This window comes from Megascapheus bottae, chromosome 13, assembly GCF_031878675.1.
Source record: "Megascapheus bottae isolate mThoBot1 chromosome 13, mThoBot2.hap1, whole genome shotgun sequence".
Classification (NCBI taxonomy): Eukaryota; Metazoa; Chordata; class Mammalia; order Rodentia; family Geomyidae; genus Megascapheus; species Megascapheus bottae.
The window spans coordinates 8385562-8410359 of NC_143521.1; the positions used below are offsets into that span (position 1 = coordinate 8385562).

Below are 24798 nucleotides of genomic sequence, written 5' to 3' on the forward strand. Positions count from 1 at the left end.
GTTATCGAGGCTCTTTTCAGTGTTGATCCTAGGGCTTAAACTCAGGACCTGGGCCCTGTCCCTAAATCATTTTACTCAAGGCTAGTGCTGCTCAACCACTTGTGTTTGTCACTTCTTTGTGCATTTTGTTTTTTAGTTTGGTCTCACAGACTTTCCCATCTGGGTTGGTATTGAATGGCAGTCTCAAATCTCAGCCTCCTAAATAGCTAGAATTACAAGTAGCTAGGATTACATGATGCCCAGCCTCCATGCTCTTGTGAGCCTTTTCAATAAAAAAAAAAAAAAAAGGTTTTGGTAGTCTTAAATGTCAAGAGCTTTAACCAAGAATATTTGTTTAAAATAAATCATGTCAAAGCTGGTGCGGTGGCTCACGCCAGTAATCCTAGCTACTCAGGAGGCTGAGATCTGAGGATCAAGGTTTCAAAGCCATGCCAGGCAAAACAGGACCTGAGGCTCTTAGCTAGAGTTAACCTCTAGAAAACAGGAAGTGGGGCTTGGCTCAAGAGTAGGTTGGTAGCCGGGAGCTGAAGAGCTCAGGGACAGCACCCAGGCTGAGTTCAAGCCCTATGGCCCACAAAACAAATAAAAATAAAAGTAAAAGTCAAATTAGATCAAATTTTACATTCTAAGGGATGAAAAGTTAGTACACTGATTTGTTCAGACAAATGACTAGCAGGAATATTGAAATAGAAAGTAGAAGAGAGAGAGAGAGTAAGAGTAATTGCTTAAACCTAGTACCAAGAGCACGGATCCATTCTCAATACTTAGATAAACACCAGAATAATAACACATCTCTTCTAATCCTTTCTTACTGAAATTTGATTAGAAATCTATCAAAAGTAATATATTCGAGTTTCAAGCATTCTGTTGCCTACTTATAAAGAGACTTAACAGGAAACATTTCAGAAATAATATTCTTGAATTCCATTTATGACATTAGTATAAATTATACTGTAGCAGAAGACATAGTGAACACCCTGCATACTTGGGAATAACTGCTCTGAGGCAGCGATCAACAATATTCATTAAACTTTTTTTTTTTTTTGGTGGGTCATGGGGCTTGAGTTGGGCCTTGGAGCTGTCCCTGAGCTCTTGAGTTCAAGGCTACTGCCCTACCCTTGAACCAAGTCCCATTTCCTGTTTTCTACCGCATAACTGGAAGTAAGAGTCTCAGCTTCTTTTGTGCCTAAGCTGGCTTTGAATCTCGATCCTCAGATCTCATCCTCCTGAGTAGCTAGGCTTACAGGTATGAACCACCATGCCCCAGCTTTAAACTTTTCTTTCTTTTTTTTTTTGGAGGGGGGCAAAGGAATTTTATTTTTGGAAACAGACTTAAAACCCCCTCCCCACCTTCCTCTGTCCTTGGACACATTTTGCTCAAGGCTAGTGCTCTGCAACTTGAGCCACCACGCCATTTCCAGCTTTTTCTGTGTATGTGCCACCAAGGAACTTAACCCAGGGCATCATGCATGCCAAGCAAGCACTCTACCACTAGGCTACACTCCTTGCCCCATTTAGTGAACTCTTATTTAACAGTTACTAAGTTCCAAGTACTTATCGCCTGAAGTGCTTGAAATTTTTATTTAACAGATAAATTATTCTCATATTACAGATAAATTGAAAAATAGCAAAAAAAAAAAAAACTTCTAAGTATCTTAAAGGCACTCAATCCTAAAAGTTATCTTCACTAATGTTCAGTAGTGAATGACATGTTCCAATATCCAATTTAAGGTAAAAATTCTGTGATATTGGAAAAAAACAAGTAGGAAACAAGTAAGATGGCCTGCTGACATCCACTCTCTTCTGTGAAATCTTAAGAGCTTCATAAGAAGACACAGATAAAAATATAAACTTGAGATCATAAAGATGCAAGTTCCAGTTATGTCTATTTGCCATGTGTGTGGCTGCAGATAAATTATCTAACTGAATTTTAGTTTCATCATCTCCAAAGCGGACAAAAACATTTTTTAGGATGGAGTTGTTAAATGAATTAATGTGATAATGTGCATAAGCAATGCAGCAAAGGGCCTGGAACAAAATATAGCTGTTAAGAGTTGCTTCTGGGGCTGGGAGTTTGGCCTAGTGGTAGAGTGCTTGCCTAGCATGCATGAAGACCCGGGTTTGATTTCTTGGTACCATATACTTAGAAAAAAAAAGAAAGAAAAGAAAGGAAGGAAGGGAGGGAGGGAGGGAAGAAAAGAAAAGAAAAGTGAGAGGCGCCTTATTATATTCAGTACAAATAAAATTGCACTTAGGTGCATGCTGGTGGCTCATACCTATAATCCCAGCTACTCAAGAAGCTGAGATCTGAGGATCCCAGTTCAGAACCAGCCCAGACACCAGAAAACTAGAAGTGATGCTGTGGCTGAAGAGGGAGAGTGCTAGCCTTGACCTGCAGATCTCAGAGACAGCTCCCAGGCCCAGAGTTCAAGCCCCATGACTGACCAAAAATAAAAAGAGTGGAAAGTGAATATATTCCTGGAAGCCATACAAGATCCTGATGAAGATGGGAAAAGTAAACCACCAGGGGCAAAGAATTAAGAGGAAGCTAGAAGGAACACTGGATGGCAGCAACAAATCTGTAGCCATCATCACTGACGTACCTTAACACTAAAGAACAGATAAAGTTCAGATCCAGATTAGTTATAAACACCAAGGGGGACCCAAACTAGGTAAACATGATAGGCTACAATTTCAGAAACAAAGAGCTGGATGGTACAGCTAAATACAAATTTGTTTTTGTTGGAATTCCAGGATGAAATAAAATGGAAGATGCTAAGTGTGAGGACAATAGGGCAGCAATACAAGCATGGACGCTTCCTATGTACTACAAATGCTGGTATCCAGAGTGTGAGAAAGATTGAGAGGTGCTCAATGGATCCGATAAGTGAATGATCAAGAAAGGACTATAAAGGAAAGTGTATGCAACCTTTAAGAAAAAAAAAAAATCCCCTATGAACCAGCAATTCCACCACTGGGCATTTACCCAATGGTCCAGACACAAGGACATACTAAATCCACTAGCACAATGATGTTCATTGCAGCACTTTTTACCATAGCAAAGATATGGAACCAACCCAGATGCCCCTCTGTTGATGGTTGGATCAACAAGATGTGGTATTTATACACAATAGAATTCTATGCTGTCATCAGAAAGAACAATATGTCACCATTTGTAAGGAAATGGAAAGACTTGGGAAAAAATTGTATTAAGTGAAGTAAGCTAGACCCAAAGGAGCATAGGCTCAATGGTTTCCCTCATCTGTAATAATTAGTACACATCTAGAACTCTCCTAGCAGAGAATTACAACAGCTCAAACCCTAGATACATAAGGCCATGTAGGATGAGGCCAAATTAATGGACCTCCCAGACATGGAAAACAAGAGCTTAATTATTATTATTATGTATTATGTTTTTCTCTCTGCTCGTGGGTTACCCTTTGGTTAATCTCATATTGTTACAGTAGCTCACTTTGTTACCTGGTATATTATATAGATGTTTACTTGTTTATTTGAAATAGGAGGAGAAAAATGAGGGGAAGGGGGTGGGAAAAGGGAAATGGGAACAAAAACATAAGAAGAGATATCAAAGTGTGAGAAGTAATGCACCCTCTATCTAGTGAATATAACTGTAACCCCTCTATGCATTGAAATTTTTTAAATTATTTTAAAAAAACTCTCTTCTGAATATTAATACATTTTTCACTAGATTTTACAATGATGAAGCATTTTAAGAGCTTCTCAGGAAATCATCTAAGAAATAGAGCAAAACCAGACATTTTTAACATGAACATGCTAGGACTCTAACGTTCTAGAATAATGTTCTAAAAGAAGACCAACTCTAAGTAGTTTATAAAGGCTATCATTTCAAGCAAGCAACATTAGAACAATAAACCCAATACCCTATTTGTAATCTTCATGGAGAAAATATAAGTACGAAGTTATCTTAAAGAGAATACTTAAATGCTAAATTTTAAATGCATAACAAGCTGGAAAGGGAGCTTACCACAGCCAGATTTCCCAGAACCAGTTTTACCAACTGTTTCACATAGGAAAAGGAAGGCGCACAATTGCTATTCCTAATGTGAGCACTGCAAGCATCCAGGACAGTCCGGACAGAAACCCGAGCATAAATAACATCCTCACACATTCCAAGCAATATGCTGTTGAGATGATCTCCAAGTTTAATAGGCTAAAAATAAAGGAAAAGCCATGTTAATCTTTAACATTAAATCCTGTTTCTACTAGGAAAAAAAAAAAGAAAAAAACACGCCATTCTAGGAATCCTAGTGAGTTCTATCTCTGCTGGAATTGATTTCTGAAGACCAAAACAATTTTTTGACAGAAAACGGTTCACATACATCTTCCTGAACAGGGAGTATTACAGGAAAAAACAAACAAACAAAAAAAAAAAAAAAACACTTTTTTTGGGGGGCCAGTCCCAGCCTGAACACTGTCCCTTGGGCTTTTTCCTCAAGGCTAGTGCTGTGCCACCTGGGCCACAGCACCACTTCTGGATTTTCTATGTATGTGGTACCGAGGATTTGAACCTGGGTCTTCATGAATGCTAGGAAGGCACTCTAACACTAGGCCAAACCCCCAGCCTATTTTCTTTTTCTTTTTTCCTTTCTTTCTTTCTTTCTTTCTTTCTTTCTTTCTTTCTATTAAGACATAGAATTGATTATTCAAATGTTTTGAAAACTAATACCCATGTTACACCATTTAGTGGGAAGTATTCTATTTTCTATTACTCAATAGTTATTTATATGTATACCATGGGGAAAAAGAACTATCTCCTAATATCCTATAAGACATCCTATTTTCACTATAGATAAATATAATTGGTCATTTCCACAATAAAGTATAAGATATTACATGCTGCAATAGCTTCAGCTGTGGCTCAAGTGGCAGAGCGCTATCCCTGAGGAAAAGAAGCTCAGGGGCAGCTTCTGAGCCCCAAATACAAGTCTCAGAACCAGGATTTGTACGTACATTTGCAACACTGTACACACACACCTTCTAATTATCTGATAAAATCTAGAAGCTAGAATGAGACTTTTTTAGTTAACCAAATTTGTAAAATATAGCAAAATGCTCCTCCCCCCAAAAAAACATGAAAAACAATCAACATCATCCACTAAGAAATTCAAGCAAAACTTAAAAGAAGCCACTGCAGAGTTCAATATGTTCAGTTGTAGAATGTGCTTCTGAATGAGGCCCTAGGTTAAATCCCCAGCCACCAAAATAAATGTGTGTGTGTGTGTGTGTGTGTGTGTGTGTGTGTGTGTGTGTGTGTGTGTGTGTAAAGACAGATACTACAGAGCTGAGGGTGGAGTTCAGTAGTAGAGCATGTGCTTATGGATGAGGCCCTAGGTTCAATCACCAAAACGAGTATATCTAACGATTCATCCATACATACCATACATATTTAGACACACACACACACACACACACACACAAAACATAAAAATTTAAAACAGTAATAATACTAAGGAATGGTAAGAAGAGTAACTTGGGTTTTCCTCTACTGCTGATGGGGAATAGGGGAGACCAAGCCAAAACCATGTGCCATGGATGGGAACATCCAGCCCTCCCGCTAAACAAGGCTGTCAGTGGCCACCTACTATGATTCTGTATAGCACAGAATGATGTCACAAATATCCTAATGACTCTTCTGTTCACAACTGACACTCTATCGCTTGAATCATGCCCCTACTTTTGGAGGTTTGTGTTAGTTATTTAGAAATAAGTATTAAGGATTTTTGTGACCTATCTGGTCCTCAAACTTGATCCTCAAATCTCAGCTCCTGGGATTATAAACATGAGTCACTGACACCTGGCTATAATCCCTCTTATAAATCATCATATTAGATGAAATAAAATATACTCTCATTTCTCTTACATGTGAATTCTTAAACATGATTTCTCATATAATTACGTTTGTGCATGCATAAATACATTTCAATAAAGGCTTTCATTGAATGTGATATGTATCTCGGGCTGGCTTTGAACCTATATTCCTGCTGAGACTTTCCTGTCTCTGTGTCCTGAATGTTGGGATTACAGACAAACAGCACCATGCCTGGTTGAGTGTTTGCAGTGGTCAATTCCTTTTCTCAGACTGAATTGTTGAAATCTGGGTAATCATTGCTGCATTCCTGAGAATAACTGCACTTGAACGCTGTTAGTACAGAAATAGTAGTATGCCTTCCAACATGCTACAGAGTACATGAGCTTTTCCAAAAGTGTAAAACTAAAATGTCAAAAGTACAAAATGTTCACTTACTTGGCTCTGGGGTACTTCATGATCTGCTCCCCAATACAGTGTCATTCCAAGAGAATAAATATGGATCTAGAAATATAATTTTTAAAGTTAGGATAAAATTAGAAAAACAATTTTAGCAAAATCTATATATTTTGTTCTAAAGAAAGCATGGCATGTAATTTGAGAAGACTGTGGTTTTACATATTACAATAAAGAAAATGAGAGGTTAGAATAAAATGATTAAAATTATTATAATACACATTTTTTCAATTCTGAGTTCACAATGTAATCATTTTTATTATGTTTTCTTTAATTTTTTTTTTTTTTTGGGCAGTTCTCGGCCTTGAACTCAGCAGGGCCTGAGCACTGTCTTTGGGGCTTTCTCAAAGCTAGAGCTCTATCACTTGAGTCACAGACCTGGCCAAACTCCTGGCCCCATTTTTTAAAAATTTTAATGCAAATTATAGCACATACATATTTTTTTTCTTTTCTTTTTCTTTTTTTTGCCAGTGCTGGGGCTTAAACTTGGGGCCTGGACATTGTACTTGGACAGTTTTTGCTCAAAGCTAATACTCTGCCCAGTAAGCCACATCACCACTTCTGGTTTTCCTATGTATGTGGTATGGTGGAATCAATAGGGCTAGATGAGCTTCCTATCACTAGTTCATACTCCCAGCCCGCAAATACTTTTTTTTTTTTTTTGGCCAGTCCCTGAACTTGGGTTCAGGAATTGAGCACTGTTCTTGGGTTTTTTTCCTGAAGGCTACAGCTCTACCACTTGAGATACAGCACCACTTCTGGCTTTTTTCTATGTATGAGGTACTGAGGAATCAAACCCAGGTCTTTGTGCATGCTAGGCAAGCACTCTCCCTCTAGGCAAAACTCCCAGTACCCCACAAATACATATTCTTATTTTCCCCTTCTTCTATAGAATGTAAGAAATCTTAAAACTTACTCTTTGCCTTACTTTCCCAAAGAGATTTTTCTGCTTGGAAATCTTTTTTTTTTTTTTGACTGCTATATAGAATTTTACTGTTCATTGTTAATTTACTTTGTTATTAACAGGCAATTAAAGTTTTTCTACATTTTTGACATTACAAGTAATGTTTTCACAAACATTAATGTCATTTTATATATTGGAGCTATTTCTCCTAAATTAATTCTGAAGTAATGTATACAGAACTTGTATTCTTGGGGCCGGGAGTTTGGCCTAGTGGTTAAAGTGCTTGCCTAGCATGCATGAAGACCCGGGTTCGATTCCTCGGTACCACATACATAGAAAAAAGCCTGAAGTGGTGCTGAGGCTCAAGTGGTAGAGCTCTAGCCTTGAGAAAGTCCAAGGACAGTGCTCAGGCCCTGAGCTCAAGCCCATGACTGGCAAAAAAAAAAAAAAAAAAAAAGAACTTGTATTCTTTTTCTTTCAAGTTAAGATGTTCTAAAAAGTACAAGGCCCAAGGTTTGCACAGTGACTATATTTGTAAAAGCTGATATAATGAAAATACGTTAAATGACAGGTACTACACTTAATATACTACCAGAAAGTTAAGTCTATAGACAGTATAACAGAATGATGAAGGGACACTTAAAGATGAGGATTCCTTTTTTCTTTTTCGGGTTTTGTTTTTGTTTTGTTTTGGAGTTCTTAGGATTAAATTGTAAAGCAAGACCTGTATAATTACTTATACCTCCAAACCCAAGAGCTAAATTTCTATAATGCTTTGGTACCTCTCAAACTCAGTATCTGAGGCCTGAAATTTTTAAAAAATGAAAGCAAAGAAATGAGTGACACCATCCAAAAAAAAAAAAAAAAGAGAGAGAGAAAGAAATGTGCTCATTATTTGACTTATAAAGTGGCAACCCCTCTATATAACAGCTTAATAACGACATTATATTTAAAAAGAAAGCACATAACATGAACTATTTTTAGTGTATTGAGAATTTCAGTAGTATTAAGAATATTCACGTTGTTATCCAACAGATTTCTCAAACATTTTCATACTGCAAAACTGAAACTCTATGCCCATCCAATAAAAGCATTCTGTTATCTCTCTTAGTCCTCAGTAATTGTCTTATGACTTCTGTTTCAATGGCTATGATTCCTTTTACAAACTTTATCAAGGGGCTGGGAGTTTGGCCTAGTGGTAAGAGTGCTTGCCTAGCATGCACGAAGACCAGGGTTCGATTTCTCAGCACTCCACATACATAGAAAAAGCCAGAAGTGGTGCTGTGGCTCAAGTGGTAGAGTGCTAGCCTTGAGAAAGCCCAAGGACAATGCTCAGGCCCTGAGCTCAAGCCACAGGACTGGCAAAACAAAAAAAGGAAACTTTATCAAGTGGAGGAATATAACATGTGTCCTTTTGTGGCTGGCTTATTTGTTTGACATAATGTACTCAAATTATTCCATATAGCAACATGCCAACAGTACTTCCTTTTCCTTTTTTTGCCAGTCCTGGGGCTTGAACTCAGGGCCTGAACCATTGTACTTGGACTTTCTCTAGGCTAGTGCTCAACCACTAGAGCCACAGCACCACTTCCAGCTTCTTTCTATGTATGCGGTACCGAGGAATTGAACCCCGATCTTCATGCATGCTAGGCAAGCACTCTATCACTAGGCCAAACTCCTGGCCCTCCTTTTTCTTTTAATAGGTACATGATATTCATTGAATACATACACATCTTTTTTTTTGGGAGGGGGGCAGTCCTAGTGCTTGAACTCAGGGCCTGAGCACTGTACTTGAGCTTTCTCAAAGCTAGCACTCTAGCACTTGAGCCACAGTGCCACTTCCAGCTTTTCCTATGTATCAAACCCGGGTCTTCGTGCATGCTAAGCAAACACTCTACCACTAGCCCAAACTCCCAGCTCCTCTTTACTCACTTCTTTAATGAACATTTAGGTTATCTCTTCAGTGGCTATTGTGAATAATGTGGCAATTAACAAGCAAATGTAAGTTCTCTCTTTTAAATCATACTATGAATTCTTTTGGATATATATTCTGAAGTATTATTGTTGAATTGTATGGTATTTTTTACTTTTAGGAACCTCTATACTATTTTCCATAATGCCTGCAATGTTTTACATTTCTACAGTGCACAAAGATTCTCATTTCTTTTCATTGTTAGACTATAAACTAGGTGCAATAAACACTTAAACTGAGATTCCTTTAGGTTATCAGGAGTGTTGTAAAAAATTCCTAGTACATGCCAACACTCATAGAGAAGCCACAGTTGATTGCAATTCCATCTCTCTGAAATAATTTCAGAACTGCCAAAGAGCAAGCAGAAAAGGGGGGGGGGGGGAGTAAGAGGCTCAAAAACCCAAGTGCTATCGGGCACCAGTGGCTCACGCCTGTAATCCCAGCTACTCAGGAGGCCAAGATCTGAGCATCACAGTTCAAAGCCAGCCTGAAAACAAAACTTATCTCCAGCTAACCACCAGAAAACCAGAAGTGGCACTGTGGCTCAAGTGGTAGAGTACTAGCTAACCTTGAGCTGAAGAGCTCAAGGACAATGTCCAGGCCCAGAGTTCAGGCCCTACGACAAACCAAAAAAAAAAAAAAAAAAAAAAGGCCTTTTGTCCCCTCTACAACCTGTCCAATCATTCTTCAGAGACATTATCTCTAAAAACAAAAGCAAAAACAGCAATAACAAAAAAAAAAGCCCTGCCTATTTGCATAGCTGGTAATTCAGTAAAATTTTCATACAACTGTACACATGCAATTTAAAATACACTTTTATGCAGAAGTCCCAGTGAATGAAGGGAATATTTTTACGTGTTAACACATAAAACAAAGTGCTCCCTATTATTTACAATAAAATGCTAAGCACGGGACATTTCTGCATATAAATACCCTGAATATAACTTAAGTAAACTCTAGATCTATAAGCAATAAAATTAAAATGTGACGAGCCAGGCGTAGTGACTCATGCCTGTAATCCTAGCTACTTAAGAGGCTGAGATCTGAGAATCCCAGAGCAAAGCCAGGGCACTAAAGACTGAGACTCTTATCTCCAGTTAACCACTAGAAAACAGCAAGTGGTACTCTGGCTCCAGGGATAGGGTGGTACTTTGAGCTGAAGAGTCCAGGGACAGTACTCAGGCCCCAGAGTTCAAGTCCCATGACCAACCAAAAAAAAATAAAAAATGAAAAATAAAAATGTGTCATAACTAGTTATGTGTTTATAGAATAAGGATGAGAACAATTCTGTCCATATTTCAATATACATGCAAGTTGTGTTATATTTGAAATTCATATATCAAAGCAAGAGTACATCAATATATGATTATTCCCCTGATACATGTTTATGCTTAAATGATTAACAAAATACAATAAAAATTGATTTGAAAATTTGGAAGTTTCTGATTATATTATTCTGTAGATTTTTAGGATAGGTGTAAGCTAGAAGTTCAAATTAGATTCCCAAAGAAATACTCTAATAGTAGCCGGGAGCGGTGGCTCATGCCTATAATCCTAGCTACTCAGGAAGATGAAATCTGAGGATCAAGGTTCAAAGCCAGCCAGCTGGAGCACAAAAGAACCTGAGACTCTTATCTCCAATTAAACTCTAGAAAATGGGAAGTGGGACTTGGTTCCAGGGTAGGGTGGTAGCCTTGAGCTGAAGAGCTCAGGGACAACGCCCAGGCAGAGGGCTAGGGTGGTAGCCTTGAGCTCAAGAGTTCAGGGACTGGGCCCAGAGTTCAAGTCCTACTCCCTTCCCCCCCACCCCCACCAAAAAAGAAAAAGAAATGAACTGGGGGGAGGGAAATGGGGACAAAAACATGAGAAGGGGTAGCAATGTTTGTTAAGTAATGCACCTTCTATCTGGCAAATATAATGTAACCCTTCTATTAATTACAATTAAAATTACTTAAAAACTTTAAAAAGATGCTACAAATACAGCAAAAAGAAACAAACTGACAGTAATAGAAAGATTCCATACCCACTGTATTCCCAACACATGCTTCTGAATAGTCAGTCACCAGAGTGGCTTCCTGATTTTCTCAAACAATTCATTATTGCTCTAACATACGGCAGTACTGGTTTGGGGACCGATGTCACTGAGCAAACTGAGTAATCTTTTAGCAAAGCGGAAAAAATACTTTTGCATTTTTTTTTGCTGGTCCTGGGGCTTGAACTCAGGGACTCAGCGCCTGTTCACTGTAAAGGCCAGTGTTCTACCATTGGAGCCACAGAACTACTTTCAGCTTTATCTGTGTAGTTTATTGAAGATGAAAGTCGCATAGACTTTCCTGCCTGGGCTGGCTTTGAACTATGATCCTCACCTCAGACCTCAGCCTCCTGATTAGTTAGAATTACAACTGTGAGATACTGGTGCCTGGCTGCTCCTGAACTTTTACTAAGCTCTTGTTTTCTTTTTCCTTTCTTTCTTTCCCTTACTTTTTTTTCTTTTTTATTTTTATTTTTTTTGCGTGGGGGGGGGGGAGATGAAGGAGGAACCGAAGCAGTAAAGTGTTTGAACTCAGAATCTCACATTTTGCTACGCAAGTGGCTACTTGAGTCATGCCCCCAGTACTTTTTGCTTTGGTTGTCTTTCAGAAGGAGCGTCATACATTCTCCAATGGAGCTTTCTTTGTTTTGCATTTCCCCTACATAGGCTTCCTATATAGCTGGGATTATAGGCATCACCTACCACGTGTGGTTTGTTTTGTGAGGTGGGGTTTCATTAATTTCTTGTCCAGGCTAGGGTCTACCTATCATGTTCCTGATCTCCACCTTCCAAACAGCTGAGAATACAGGTATGAAGTATCATGGCCCAATCCTACATTTTTCTTTTATTGTGGATTCTAAATGCCTTACAGAAAGAATTCATAAATATCTACACAAAAATTTTCATAACTAGAGATGAAATTCTCCAATAAGTCAGTAGAAGTTATTAAAACAAAGATACCCATGAATTTACTGACATTTACTAGTTCTTATTTTTTTAAAAAACACTAGGCCCATTTAAGAGATTATAACCAAGGGGCTGGGAGTTTGGCCTAGTGGTTAAAGTGCTTGCCTTGCTTGCACGAAGACCCGGGTTCGATTCCTTGGTACCACATATGTAGAAAAAAGCTGGAAGTGGTGCTGAGGCTCAAGTGGTAGAGCTCTAGCCTTGAGAAAGTCCAAGGACAGTGCTCAGGCCCTGAGCTCAAGCCCAGGACTGGCAAAAAAAAAAAAAAAAAAAAAAATTAAAAAAAAAATAAATAAAAAATAAAAAAAAAAAACTGAGTACTCAACTTTAAAAAAAAAAAAAGAGATTATAACCAAAAGTGATGACCACACACAGAATTTAAGAAGCCATTTCACGGGCAAAAGATTCACAAGGTATATTATTATTAAATAAATCAGACAGGGCACAGGATGAAGTCCCTAGGGCTTGCTTCTTTCTTTCTTTCTTTCTTTCTTTCTTTCTTTCTTTCTTTCTTTCTTTCTTTCTTTCTTCCTTTCTTTCTTTTCTTGCTAGTCCTGGGGCTTGAACTCAAAGCATGAGCACAGTCCTTGGGCTTTCTCAAGCCTAAAGCTCTACTACTTGAGCCACAGCACCACTTCTCACTTTTTCTATGTTTATGGTACCAAGGAATTGAACCAGGTCTTCATGCATGTTAGGCAAGCACTCTACCACTAGGCCACATTCCCAAACCTAAAGTGTGCATTTCTGACAATCATTTTTCTTTCATTCTTTCTTTTTTTTTTTTTCCAGTGGGTCATGGGGCTTGGCCTCTGGGCCTGGTCGCTGTCCCTGAGCTCTTCAGCTCAAGACTACCACGCTACCCCTGGGTCTGGATGGTGTCCCAGAGCTCTTCAGCTCAAGGCTAACACCCAACCCTTAAGCCAAGCCTCACTTCCCATTTTCTAGAGATTAACTGGAGATAAGAGTCTCAAGTTCTTTTGTGCCCAGGCTGGCTTTGAACCTTGATCCTCAGATCTCAGCCTCCTGAGTAGCTAGGAGTACAGGCGTGAGTCACCACCCTGCTCTAATTTCTCTGATTAACCATTTACATCCACAGTGGATAATTTCTTACTTCTTGTCATTCTCTACACTTATAATTTTGAGAATGTTCTTTCTATGTATTTGTAACCATTTAAAATCCAGCAATTTCTCATGGCCCAAGGCAAATGCTACTTTGTTTATGACATCACTTAGTACTAAGTACTCTCCTCACAGACTTGATCAAATACCACTCCCCTACAGAGAAATCATCTCCTCCCGCCAACTGTCCTGTACACTTTGATCAGAATGCACATCCAAGTTATTTTTTAACCTTCCCCATAGAACGTACTTCATAACTCTTTGTAAATGTGAATGTATAGTCTCAGTTGTTTTAGTATTTTTCTGAAATTTATAATTTTGTCTAGAATGGTTTGAAATTCAAGTTTTTATCAATGACAATGGAGAAGCCCATTGTCTTGCCTATTCACATTAAAATAAAAAACAATTTTAATAAAGATTTAAAATTTAAGTTACCTTTTCAACATCAGAGAGAGATGTCAGTGATTGATTTTGAAGAACTTCTGGTGCAGTAAATGCTCGAAGATCCTGATTGGAAACATTTTCATCTGTAAATGACACACTACCAGACGGCAGCAAGAGTAGGGACCATGGAGAAATGATGAAGCCAAGAGCAGCAGGATCAGCTACGCTTACTGGTTTATAATTATTCCGGGGAAAAAAAAAAGAAGAGAAAATTTCTTAAAATTATTATCAGATGGTAGTATTATTTCAATATAATCCAGTACATATAATGTATTATATATACACATACATTGTGATTATACACATTAGAATCAATAGAGTAGGTATCATGTAAATGCAAATGCTAGCATGGTTAACAGCAATGACTTGATTTGGCTCAGTTATTCAAATCTGGGGGACTGATATGAAAAACTAGTGAATGCTCGTAACTGATAATAAAAAAAAAAATCAAACTTGGTTTAATTTTGTTTTTGGGGGTGTGGGTCATGGGTCTTGAACTCTGCCTGTGCGCTGTCCCTTAGCTCTTCAGCTCAAGGCTACCACCCTATCCCTGGGCCTGGGCATTAAGATTTTCAGGTCCTTTTGTGCCCAGGATGGCTTTGAACCTTAATTCTCAGATCTCAGCCTCCTGAGTAGCTAGGATTACAGGTGTGAGCCACCATATCCGGCTTCAATTTTTTTTAGGTGGTATACAGAAAAGGTGTATAGTTCAGTGGATTTAAATTTTAGAGGGAATTGTAGATTCCTTTAAGAAATTAAGTAAAAGCTATAGTCTTTCAAGACATGGTACAACAATATAAAACTCTGAAAGTTCTGGAGTTTACTGGTACACATAGCTCATCCACGCCAAATTCCCTAAGATTCCCTAATGTGGACTATAATGTTCTAAAAGTAAGTTTCCTCAGATTTAAGATTACTATGGTTCCTAAGTATAATAAAAGGATCTGGGAGACGTGGTTGCTATCCATTTTGGGGGTCAAAATGTTTTGGTTTACCAACCATGGTGTTATGACCCCAACACTCCGAATCTGAGGTAGGACAATTGAGAGTTTGAGGCTATCCTAGGTTACCTAGAGAGACATTTTCTCAAAAATCCAAACAAATTAAAACTCAAACCAATAATAAAAAAACACACACACATTTTTTTCCTTTGAATTGGAATGTTGTCACCTACAATGATCCATTGAACATTTTACTAGAACTTCAGGCAGCTTGTTTTATATTACCAATGTGATCACTGGAGTCTCTTTTTTTTTTTTTCCTTTGCCAGTCTTGGGCTTGAGCTCAGTGCCTGAGCACTGTCCTTGGACTTTCTCAAGGCTAGAGCTCTACCACTTGAGTCTCAGCACCACTTTCAGCTTTTATCTATGTATGTGGTACCGATGAGTCAATACTTGCGTACCCAATGCTATGGACATGGTATTGGAAATATAAACACAGCTACACAGACATAAAAATTTATGACTCTATAGACATAATGTATTATTACATAGATTAACATGTGTCTATGACATACAAGCCCTCAGCCTAATTTTAATTATGTTCTAAAATCTAAGTGTCAGTGATTGTATATAGATTCCCTTCTTGAATACTTATTTGTTAAACAAGTCATTTGAAATATGATGTAAAATCAATGTTAATAAATTCTTCAATGAAACGAAATGGCTTGTAAAAAAAAAAATCATGGTTCAAAGCCAGCCTGGGCATTACAGTACCTGAGACTCTTATCTCAATTTAACCACCAAAAAACTGGAAGTGATACTTGTGACTCAAAGTGGTAGAGCACTAGCCTTGAGCTGAAGAGCTTAGGGACAGTGCCAGGCCTCGAGCTCAAGCTCCTTGATCAACTCCCCAAAATAAAAAATTTAAAAAAAATTTTTTTTTGGTCAATGCTGGGATTGAATCTCAGAGCCTGGACACTGTCCTTGTGTACTTTTGTGTGCTGCTACTTGAGCCACATCACCATTTCCAACTTTTTCTGTGCGTTGTGCATGCTAGGGAAGCACTCTACCCACTTAGCCACACTCCCAGTCCACCCTCCACCCCCACACCCCCCAAAAAAGGCAACTTTACAGTTAGAAGACATCTTTCTAAAAGTACAGCTATCCATTAAGGTCAAAAGAGTCATTAGAAGAAAGTTGATTTTTGTCTTCCAATATCAAAAAGAAGAGCTGGGTGCGGTGGCTCATGCCTGTAATCTTAGCTACTCGGGAGGCTGAGATCTGAGGATCGTGGTTCAAAGCCAGCCTGGGTACTAAAGTCCAAGAGACTCTACTCTCCAATTAACCTCTAGAAACCCAAAAATGGTGTTGTGGCTCCAGGGGTAAGGTGGTAGCCTTGAGCTGAAGAGCTCAAGGACAGTGCTCAGGCCCAGGGGTAGGATGGTAGCCAGGAGCTCAAGAGCTCAGGGACAATGCCAAGGCCAAAAGTTCAAGACCCACAACCAACCAAAAAATTTAAAAAAGGAAGTTAATGTTGGGTTTAAGAAAATTTGGGATGAACTAGGTTACAAAGATAGCTGTGACTGCCAATTCCACTATTTAAGCTGAGTGAATTCATCATTGTAGGTCACGTTGTAAGAAATTTACAGAAGATCATGGTATAGTTTTATTTTTGAAAGTTTAGTATAATTTTATGCAAATAACTTTTATCAGAGCTGAATTATCATTTAAATTGACTGGAATCCAATGTAATAGTATCTGGCATGTGGTGATGATAGTCTGAAAGCAAGGTAGTAGTGGTAGAAGTGAGAACTTACCACAAGATGAATGTTTTAGAGGTAGTAAAAATGGAATTCCCTGGCAGAGTGGATGTGAGTGAAAGTAATCTGATGATGTTAACATGCTGGACTGATAATGCTAGCATATTGGACCTGAAGTGTGAGCGTGAGAACCAGAAATACATGAGGAGTTACTGGATATGAGATGATATTTAAATTTATGAAAAACAATCATCAATAAAAAGGAGTTATTATTTTTTAAAGGGAATGAAGTTCAACAATTTGATCCTCGGGAACTCCTAAAATGGGCATATCTGTTTCCTCTCTTTTCTCCAGGATCTTCCTCTTTTCTTATGTACCTTGAATATATTGTGTTCTAACTCCTTCTAATACTTCTTCCATCACTGATAATGCTCACCCTATGCTTTTAACTTAATTTTTCTTATCAGCCTTTCTGTCAGTTCCCGAGTTCCCAGGTCTCAACATAGCTTCAAAGCTAGCATTCTAGCTCCCATGGATAATTCTTGATAGTCTCTAGTTTCCTTTTGATTTCTGATCCACCAGTTAGTGTTTCAAATTTATAAATTATTAATGATCACAGCTAACGCACAGGCCTGAATGCCACCCAAGTCTAACTACTATACCCTGTTGCCTCTGCTAGATGATAGCGTCTGCACAAACCAGAAAAGGGCCTGCAGTATTATACTCTTCCTTCTCATTCTTGGCCACAACAACTCTGTCCTGTATTCACCATGGTAGACCAACAAGAAGATACTCAAAGTAAAAGCAGTCCATTGTGGCTTATCACTCTAAAACTGAGATTTACTCATTGACCAAAACAACTGATGTCCATAAAACTATTACTACTCTGGCAAAATTGTGTATTTTACCTTTAATTTCACAGTATAAAAAGGGTTGGGGAATTCCTGGCTCTTGATCCATACAAAGGCCCTAAAATCTTTTGGTGCATAACAAATATATACACCTCTGATTGGCTTCTGAGGCTCTACCTACCTGTATTTATAATCTTATATGGCCTGTGAATGATGACATAATACCCAAATGGCCTTGGCAGAAAAACAGTAATAGATTTTTATTTGCATTTGTTTTGTGGAACATCTTAAGCACTGTATAGATTAGCATAATCTTGACAGTGAAGGCTATTTGCTAATAGAATTAAAAAGTACTAATGGAAAAATAAAACACAGACATAATTAAATACAAAACAGAAATCGAATATTTAAGAGAAAAAGGGGGAGAGTTCTGAAGACAGGACAATTACCTTAACTGCAATGCACAGAGAATTTTTTTTAATATGTATATCCCTTTAGGAGGGTAACATTTAACTGTAAGCTAAAGGTAGTATTCCAAATGGAAGAAACTGCCAAGGCAAAGACATGCACTCAGGAAATAATTAAGTTTGGAAAAAATACATCAAGAATTATTGGCAAAGGAATATTGAAGAATGCTGAGAAATAAATTACTATGTCGGGTTATAATTTTGCTTTTTTAGAAAACAGAGAAATGACACATTTTCAAAGTATTTTTTAAAAATGGTAAATAATAAAGCTAGTATAACTGTGATTACAACTATATTGCTGTCAACTTTCCAAAATGACATTTAAGTACCGGATTATTGAGAAAATAGTCAAACCACAAGCTATATAGTTAAGTAATTGTAAGGAGTTGTATAAACCTACAAGTGAGAAGATCTAGAGTTGTGGTTAGAATCAGTCTTTAATTGACCCTTGCTGACAACTAAAAGGAATTTAAAGCAAACATTTCCAAAGAATGCTAACAAAAGAATAGTTAAAAATTAAATTCCAGAAGTTTATAGTTTCATGTCTATATTTCAGTTGTTCATTAACTGTACTCAAGAATGCTATTATGAAAGAATAAACTCTAATATGAACTAATTCCAGTACCAAGTGATTCTATTCAGAGACTTCTTCCAACATTCCTACGAAAAAGTTGCTCAGACAGAATTTCAAGTAGAAGGGCAAAGCCAGAAATAAGAAGAAATCTGATATGCAAAGAAACATCTTAAAGCCTCTCTTCAGAGTTCTCTTAAAACCCAGAGCTCTATGTTCATGCTTTTTCTTCCCTGAGAAAATTTTCCATTTTCAGATTGCCTTCCCCAGTGACCCATAACACATCGCTTCCATTATTATCTCTGTGTAAGCATTTGAATGTGAAGTATGCACATTTTTCTTTCTGCTTTATTCACAAGCGCATTTCAAAATGTCAATCAAAATCACTGGAGAAATTGCTCCCGTTTGGTCCCTGACAGCACTTCAGATTTTTGGTCATGTCCTCGATGATATACTTGTTGTTGCTGTTGTTTATATTTCTCTTTAAGTCAGAATAACAATTTGTGGAAATGGTGCATTCAATCTAAGATGGCAGCCTTTGTTTTAAAGTGCACAAATATTCTGAATGTTTAAGAACTATTTTAAGTAATTGTTTTATGTGTGATATACCTCTGTCACTATATTTTAAACAGCTTTATAATGTTGTAAGTCACCTTGGATTTTTTACTACAATTTCTACATAAGTTGTTTAAAATAAGATTTGTAGAACATTAATGGTTAATGAATGCATCTTATTTCTACTTTCAAAATTAATTTCCAATTCTTTAAACCATGTATGGAAACAATATTGAACTGCAATGTTTTTCGAATCTAGTGGGTAATGTGTCTTTGGGTACGAAACAAAGCATATCCAATCTGAATAATCCATGTTAACCAAATTAAATTTTTCCAGTTATTTCAGTTATGATACAAGGCAAAAAAAAAATCCATTTTCTTTTAGCCACACCCCACCTTTCATTTCCACATTTATGTAAAGAATAAGAATCACTTAGAGTATTCAGTGCACAACTGTAATCAGAAGGCTGACATAGATCATGAACACAAAACAGATTAGCCAAAGGTCTTCAGTTTGACACATCTTAAATAGTTAGCCCTCTCCATAAAACTTATCTCTATAAAACTTATCTCTATAAAACTTATCCTTGCCTCATAGATAGGCTATAGTGAGGATTAATGGAGGGAGGGGGAAGTGGTAAAGAGAAATGTTCCATTGTTACTGTTTAGTAAAACTTCTCCCTACAGATGCCAGATATATACTACATGTCTGAGAAAAGACAGTACTTATAATCTTTCACAATAGCTAACTTCATGTTTTACCTCAATGGAAGATAAGGAGGGCACCATATATAACGTGTAATTTCAGAATTTTCTCTCTACTTCTTGAATTGCTGGTTTCTGGTAAATAATAATAAATGCAGAAATAATCCCTGAAATTATAATCTTAACTTGCTCTATGATGGATGTGTGAAAATTTCTTTAGGCACTGTTTATCTAGAAACTGTATTAGAAAGACAGATGATACTTAGGCTTATTTGTTTTGCTTTGCTTTGCTTTTTCCATCTCACTGGTGTTCTTGAGATTTGAGCTCAGAGCCTCCCGCTTGCTAGGAAAACAATCTATGGTTTGTTTCATGTCTCTACCCCCAAAATAAACTGTTTGAGATATTAAGTACTATAAAAATGCTTAACTCAGGGCCGGGAGTTTGGCCTAGAGGTAGAGTGCTTGCCTAGCATGCACGAAAACCTGGGTTCAATTCCTCGGTACCACATACACAGGGGGGAAAAAAGCCAGAAATGGTGCTGTGGCTCAAGTGGTAGGTAGAGCTCTAGCCTTGAGAAAGCCTAAGGACAGTGTTTGGCCCTGAGTTAAAGGCGCAGGACTGGCCAAAAAAAAAAAAAAAGAAAGAAAGAAAAAGCTTAACTCCTTATTTAATTATAAGGATTACAATCTGAGATCAGCCACTGGCAAAAGCAAGACTATCTGAAAAATAAACTAAAAACAAAAACATGAAATATGGCTCAAGTTGAAAAGCACCTGCTAACTAGACCAAGTTCCTGAGTTCAAACACTAGTACTCTCTTTTCTAAAAATTGTCATTGTAAAGATGATGTATAGAGGGGTTACAGTTACATAAGTTAGGTAACGAATGAGTACATTTCTTTTTGAATAGTGTTACTCCCTCCCACACTTTCTCCCATTTTTTCCCCTCCTAATCCCCCACAAGTTGTACAGTTCATTTTCAACAGTGCAGTGAGTATCAGTGCTGTTTGTTCACTCCTTGTCCCTCCATTTCTGTATTCCCACTTACATTCCCCCAAACAGATAAACTTACAAAGACAAAAGGTACAGAACACAAAAACAGCAATAAAGGAGAAAAATAAAAATAAATAAATAAATAAAGGGCTGGGAGTTTGGCCTAGTGGTAGAACGTTTGCCTAGCACACAGGAAGACCAGGGTTTATTTCCTTGGTACCACATACATAGAAATGGCCGGAATTGGTACTGTGGCTCAAGTGGTAAAGGTCAAGCCCTGAGAAAGTCCACTGCTCAGACCCTGAGTTCAAGACCTGGGACTGGCAAAAAATAAAAGTCAAAAATAAAGTAACAAAAAAACCTCTTACTTCCATTTCTTAGACTTCATTTCAATAAATATATTTTACATGATCATATATAAACATAGATAGAACCTCTGTGATCCTCTCCTAAAAATATTCTCATTTGATCTCACTGTGTTAATATCTAACGTCCTGTATAATTTGGCGTGTCTATGCAAATACTAATCCTCTTAAAAACTGAATCATAAAAAAGGCACAGCTTAATTATGCTTCGCTTCTTGTTCTTATACCTATTCCAATTCTGTGTCAATTGGCAAATTCATCCTAAATGGCATTAATATATGTATGACTTTAATATACTTCCAGAATGTTTAAAATTTATTTTTGCAGGTTATAAATTAGAATTACTTAAATTAGTAAATGAAGTTAGAATCGATCTTTAATTCACCCTTCTTGACCAATGAATGGAGACATACAAGTGACACGAAAATAACAAAAGAAGTAAAAAAAAAAAAACAAGTTACAAGCGAGGCAAAAATGAGATAAGCCAAAAAAATGTTAAAAGACAGTTTATCCAAAGTGTAATGAAAATCATTATTACAAAAGCCAAAAAGCTTTCAAATAAATTTAGACTAAAAAGGAGATCAAAACAGCTCTTTTCTGTTTATAAAGAGGAAGCTGGCTAAATAACAAAGGAAGCTACTGACTTTTAGAAAGTGTCTTTCTTACAGACAGGTTTTAGGGCATGTTACCCCTAAAATACAAAAAAAAAAAAATGGCATTAGAGAAAACTATGCAGAGAAAGGTCACTGTGATCTTCTGACCTCCAGTCCCTAAGGGCTTCAACTCTGGGATTGGGCACTGTTATTAAGTTCTTCAGCTCAAGACCACTGCTCTATCACTCTGTGCCATGGTGCCACTATGTTTTCTGGTGGTTAAAAGGAGGACCATGGACTTTCATGTCCAGTCTGGCTTTGAACTCTGATCCTCAGATCTCAGCCTCCAAAAGTGGAAAAGCTAGCAACATCAAAAGCTACTGGAATTTAGGCCAGGAGTTTGGCCTAGTGGTAGAGTGCTTGCCTAGTGTGCACAAAGACCAGGGTTCGATTCCTTGGTACCACATACATAGAAAAAAGCTGGAAGTGATGCTGAGGCTCAAGTGGTAGAGCTCTAGACTTGAAAAAGTCTAAGGACAGTGCTCAGGCCCTGAGCTCAAGCCCAGGATTGGCACCAAAACAAACAAAAAAAAAGCTACTGGAATTTAATTCTGTTCCCCTCCCCACCCCAGAACCAGATGAAAGGTAAATCAAGATTAGTATGTTTTCAGTTTCTGAGGGAAGACATGCAGCATTCCAGAGAAGTATTGGCTTCTCTACAAACCAGTGCAGAGATGATTTCACATATGAAATCACTGTGTGCGCATATACGCGTATGTGTGTGCGCATATGCGCTCATAATGGGATATGAACTCAGCTTTGTGCTCTCAGCATTTATGCTTATGGCTGGCACTTTGCCACTTTGATTCATCCCTCAAATGCTGGAAAATGTTTTTCTAATTTCTTTTTTTTTTGGGGGGGGGGCAGTTGTTGGTCATAGTGTTTGAACTCTGGGCCTGGGTGTTGTCCCTGAGCTCTTCAGCTCAAGGCTAGTGGTCTACCACTTGAGCCAAATGGCAACTTCTGATTTTCTGCCCACTTCCCATTTTCTAGAGGTTAATTGGAGATAAGAGTCTCATGGACTTTATTATCTGGGCTGACTTTGAACCGTGATTGTCATGTCTCAGCCTCCTGAGTAGCTAGGATTGCAGGTGTGAGACCACCAGCAACCAGATTTGGATTTCTCATGCCATTTGTTCTGTGATGTTCTTGAAGTATCCTTCCCTGTGCTTCACTGTAGATACCTTTTCCTCTCAAAGAGAAAGAAAGGAGGATTTCATTTTTTTTTAAATTGTCGGGATGATGTATAGAGGGGTTACAGTTACATTCACCAGATAGTAGATGCATTACTTCTCACACATTGATACCCTTTTCATGTTTTTATCCCCATTTCCCTCCCCTCACCCTCTGAGGATTTCATTTTTAAAAGGAAGTATCACTAATATAGAGCTATAGCTTATAGTTATAAGCTGTGCTATTAAATACAGCTCTTGTAAAAGTGCTAACCATAACTGATACATATAAACCAAAGAAATAAAATATCTTAACTAAGTGATACAAGGCAGAATGTCCCGTTTAAATTTCTATGGTTGAGAAAAAGAATTTTTTTTTAATCTGCAAACATCTTGGAAAACTTAGTCATATAATATGAGTCGATCCCACTTGATCAAAAGAATCCCAGAATCTGGACATGCAAGAATATGATTTAAAGTGAAGTAAAAAAAACTACCATAGTCGGAGTTGAGTAAAAAGTCAAATACAGAAATATTCACATTGGGACTTTGGCACCTTAGCATACATAAGACCAATGGTTCAATCCCTAATATTGGAAGAAGAAGAAATCATCTTTTATGGTTCATTTTACCAGGCCAAACTTGTTTGTAATATGTAATAATAGTGACTACCCTTGGGTACCAAGAATTGATGAGAAAAAAAGAATAGGAAAGTTGAGAAAGCCATTTGAAGGCTAGAAATATTCTATATTTTGATCTGGGCATGGGAAGAGGGTGGTTACATGGGTGTGTATATGCATTCATTAAAAAATTCACTAGGCTGTACAGTTAAGAAATTGAACAGGTTAAGCCAGCTGTGGTGCCTCACGCCTTTAATCCTAACTACTTAGGAGGAGGCTGAGATTTGAGGATCAAGGTTCAAAGCCAGCCCAGGCACAAAAGGACCTCCAATTAACCTCTGGAAAATGGGAAGTGGTGATTGGCTCAGGGTTAGGGCAGCAGCCTTGAGCTGAATTGTTCTGGGACAGTGCCCAAGCCCAGGCATAGGAACAGAGCCTTGAACTAAAGAACTCAGGGAGAGCACTCAGGCCAAGTTCAAGCCCCATGACAAGAAAGAAAAGAAAAGAAAGGAAAAGAAAAGAAGAGAGAGAGAGAGAGAGAGAGAGAGAGAGAGAGAGAGAGAGAGAGAGAGAGAGAGAGACAGAGACAGAGAGACAGAGACAGAGAGAGAGAGAGAGAGAGAGAGAGAGAGAGAGAGAGAGAGAGAGAGAGAGAGAGAGAGAGAGAGAGAGAAAGAAAGAAAGAAAGAAAGAAAGAAAGAAAGAAAGAAAGAAAGAAAGAAAGAGGGAGGGAGGGAGGGAGGAAGGGAGGGAGGGAGGAAGGGAGGGAAAGGAGGGGGGTAGAAAGAAATTGAACAGGTTAAAAAAATCAAATAAAAGTAAAAGAAATTGTACAGGTTATACATCAACATTAGAAGTTCCCTATAAGGATAAAACTTAAATGCAGTGTGCAAAACTACATTTGTCACCAAAGACAGGAGAAGAAAGCATGAACTCTAGTAATTTTTCCCATTAACTGTGTGACTCTTCAAATTTATAAAATTGTTTAGAATACTTACAGTCAAAATAAATTCAAATTAGTACAGTGTATCACTGGTGTTTGTGAGCAAGACTGTTCATTACAAGTGCCTCATGTATTTGTCAAACAATCTGTGTTATTCAGTTGATGAATGCTAGGTATTAAGTTTAATTTCATGCTTTATAGTTTGTTTCCACAGAACAAATGGAATAATTTTACCTGACTCAAACACATTTAACCAGAAGGACCTGCTAGTTCTGGCCTTATAAATGCAGGGCAAGATGTAGCATGTCAAACTGATACACCCTCTTAATCAACAAAATTATGGCTGTAGATAATTAGGAATGTAATAAAAAGGGAGTAGGTAGGATCTGGTTTTCAAAAACGCTGCACACACCAGAGAAAGATTTACTTAAAAGACCTTAATCCAAAAAAATTTTCTTTTTC

General features: G+C 37.7%; 1 protein-coding gene across 8 annotated transcripts in view; it reads right to left on the bottom strand.

Moving 5' to 3' along the window:
- The window catches only part of Ptpn13 (protein tyrosine phosphatase non-receptor type 13), a 151298-nt gene that overhangs the window by 120724 nt on the left and 5776 nt on the right, over nt 1-24798 (bottom strand). For all 8 annotated transcript variants that reach the window (XM_090343266.1, XM_090343265.1, XM_090343263.1 and 5 more), the window contains exons 2-4: nt 13733-13911; nt 6287-6352; nt 4007-4192 (exon numbers count right to left, since the gene is read on the bottom strand). In XM_090343266.1, coding sequence (XP_090199392.1) covers nt 4007-4192; nt 6287-6352; nt 13733-13911 — 431 coding nt within the window. The remainder of the gene's footprint in view (nt 1-4006; nt 4193-6286; nt 6353-13732; nt 13912-24798) is intronic.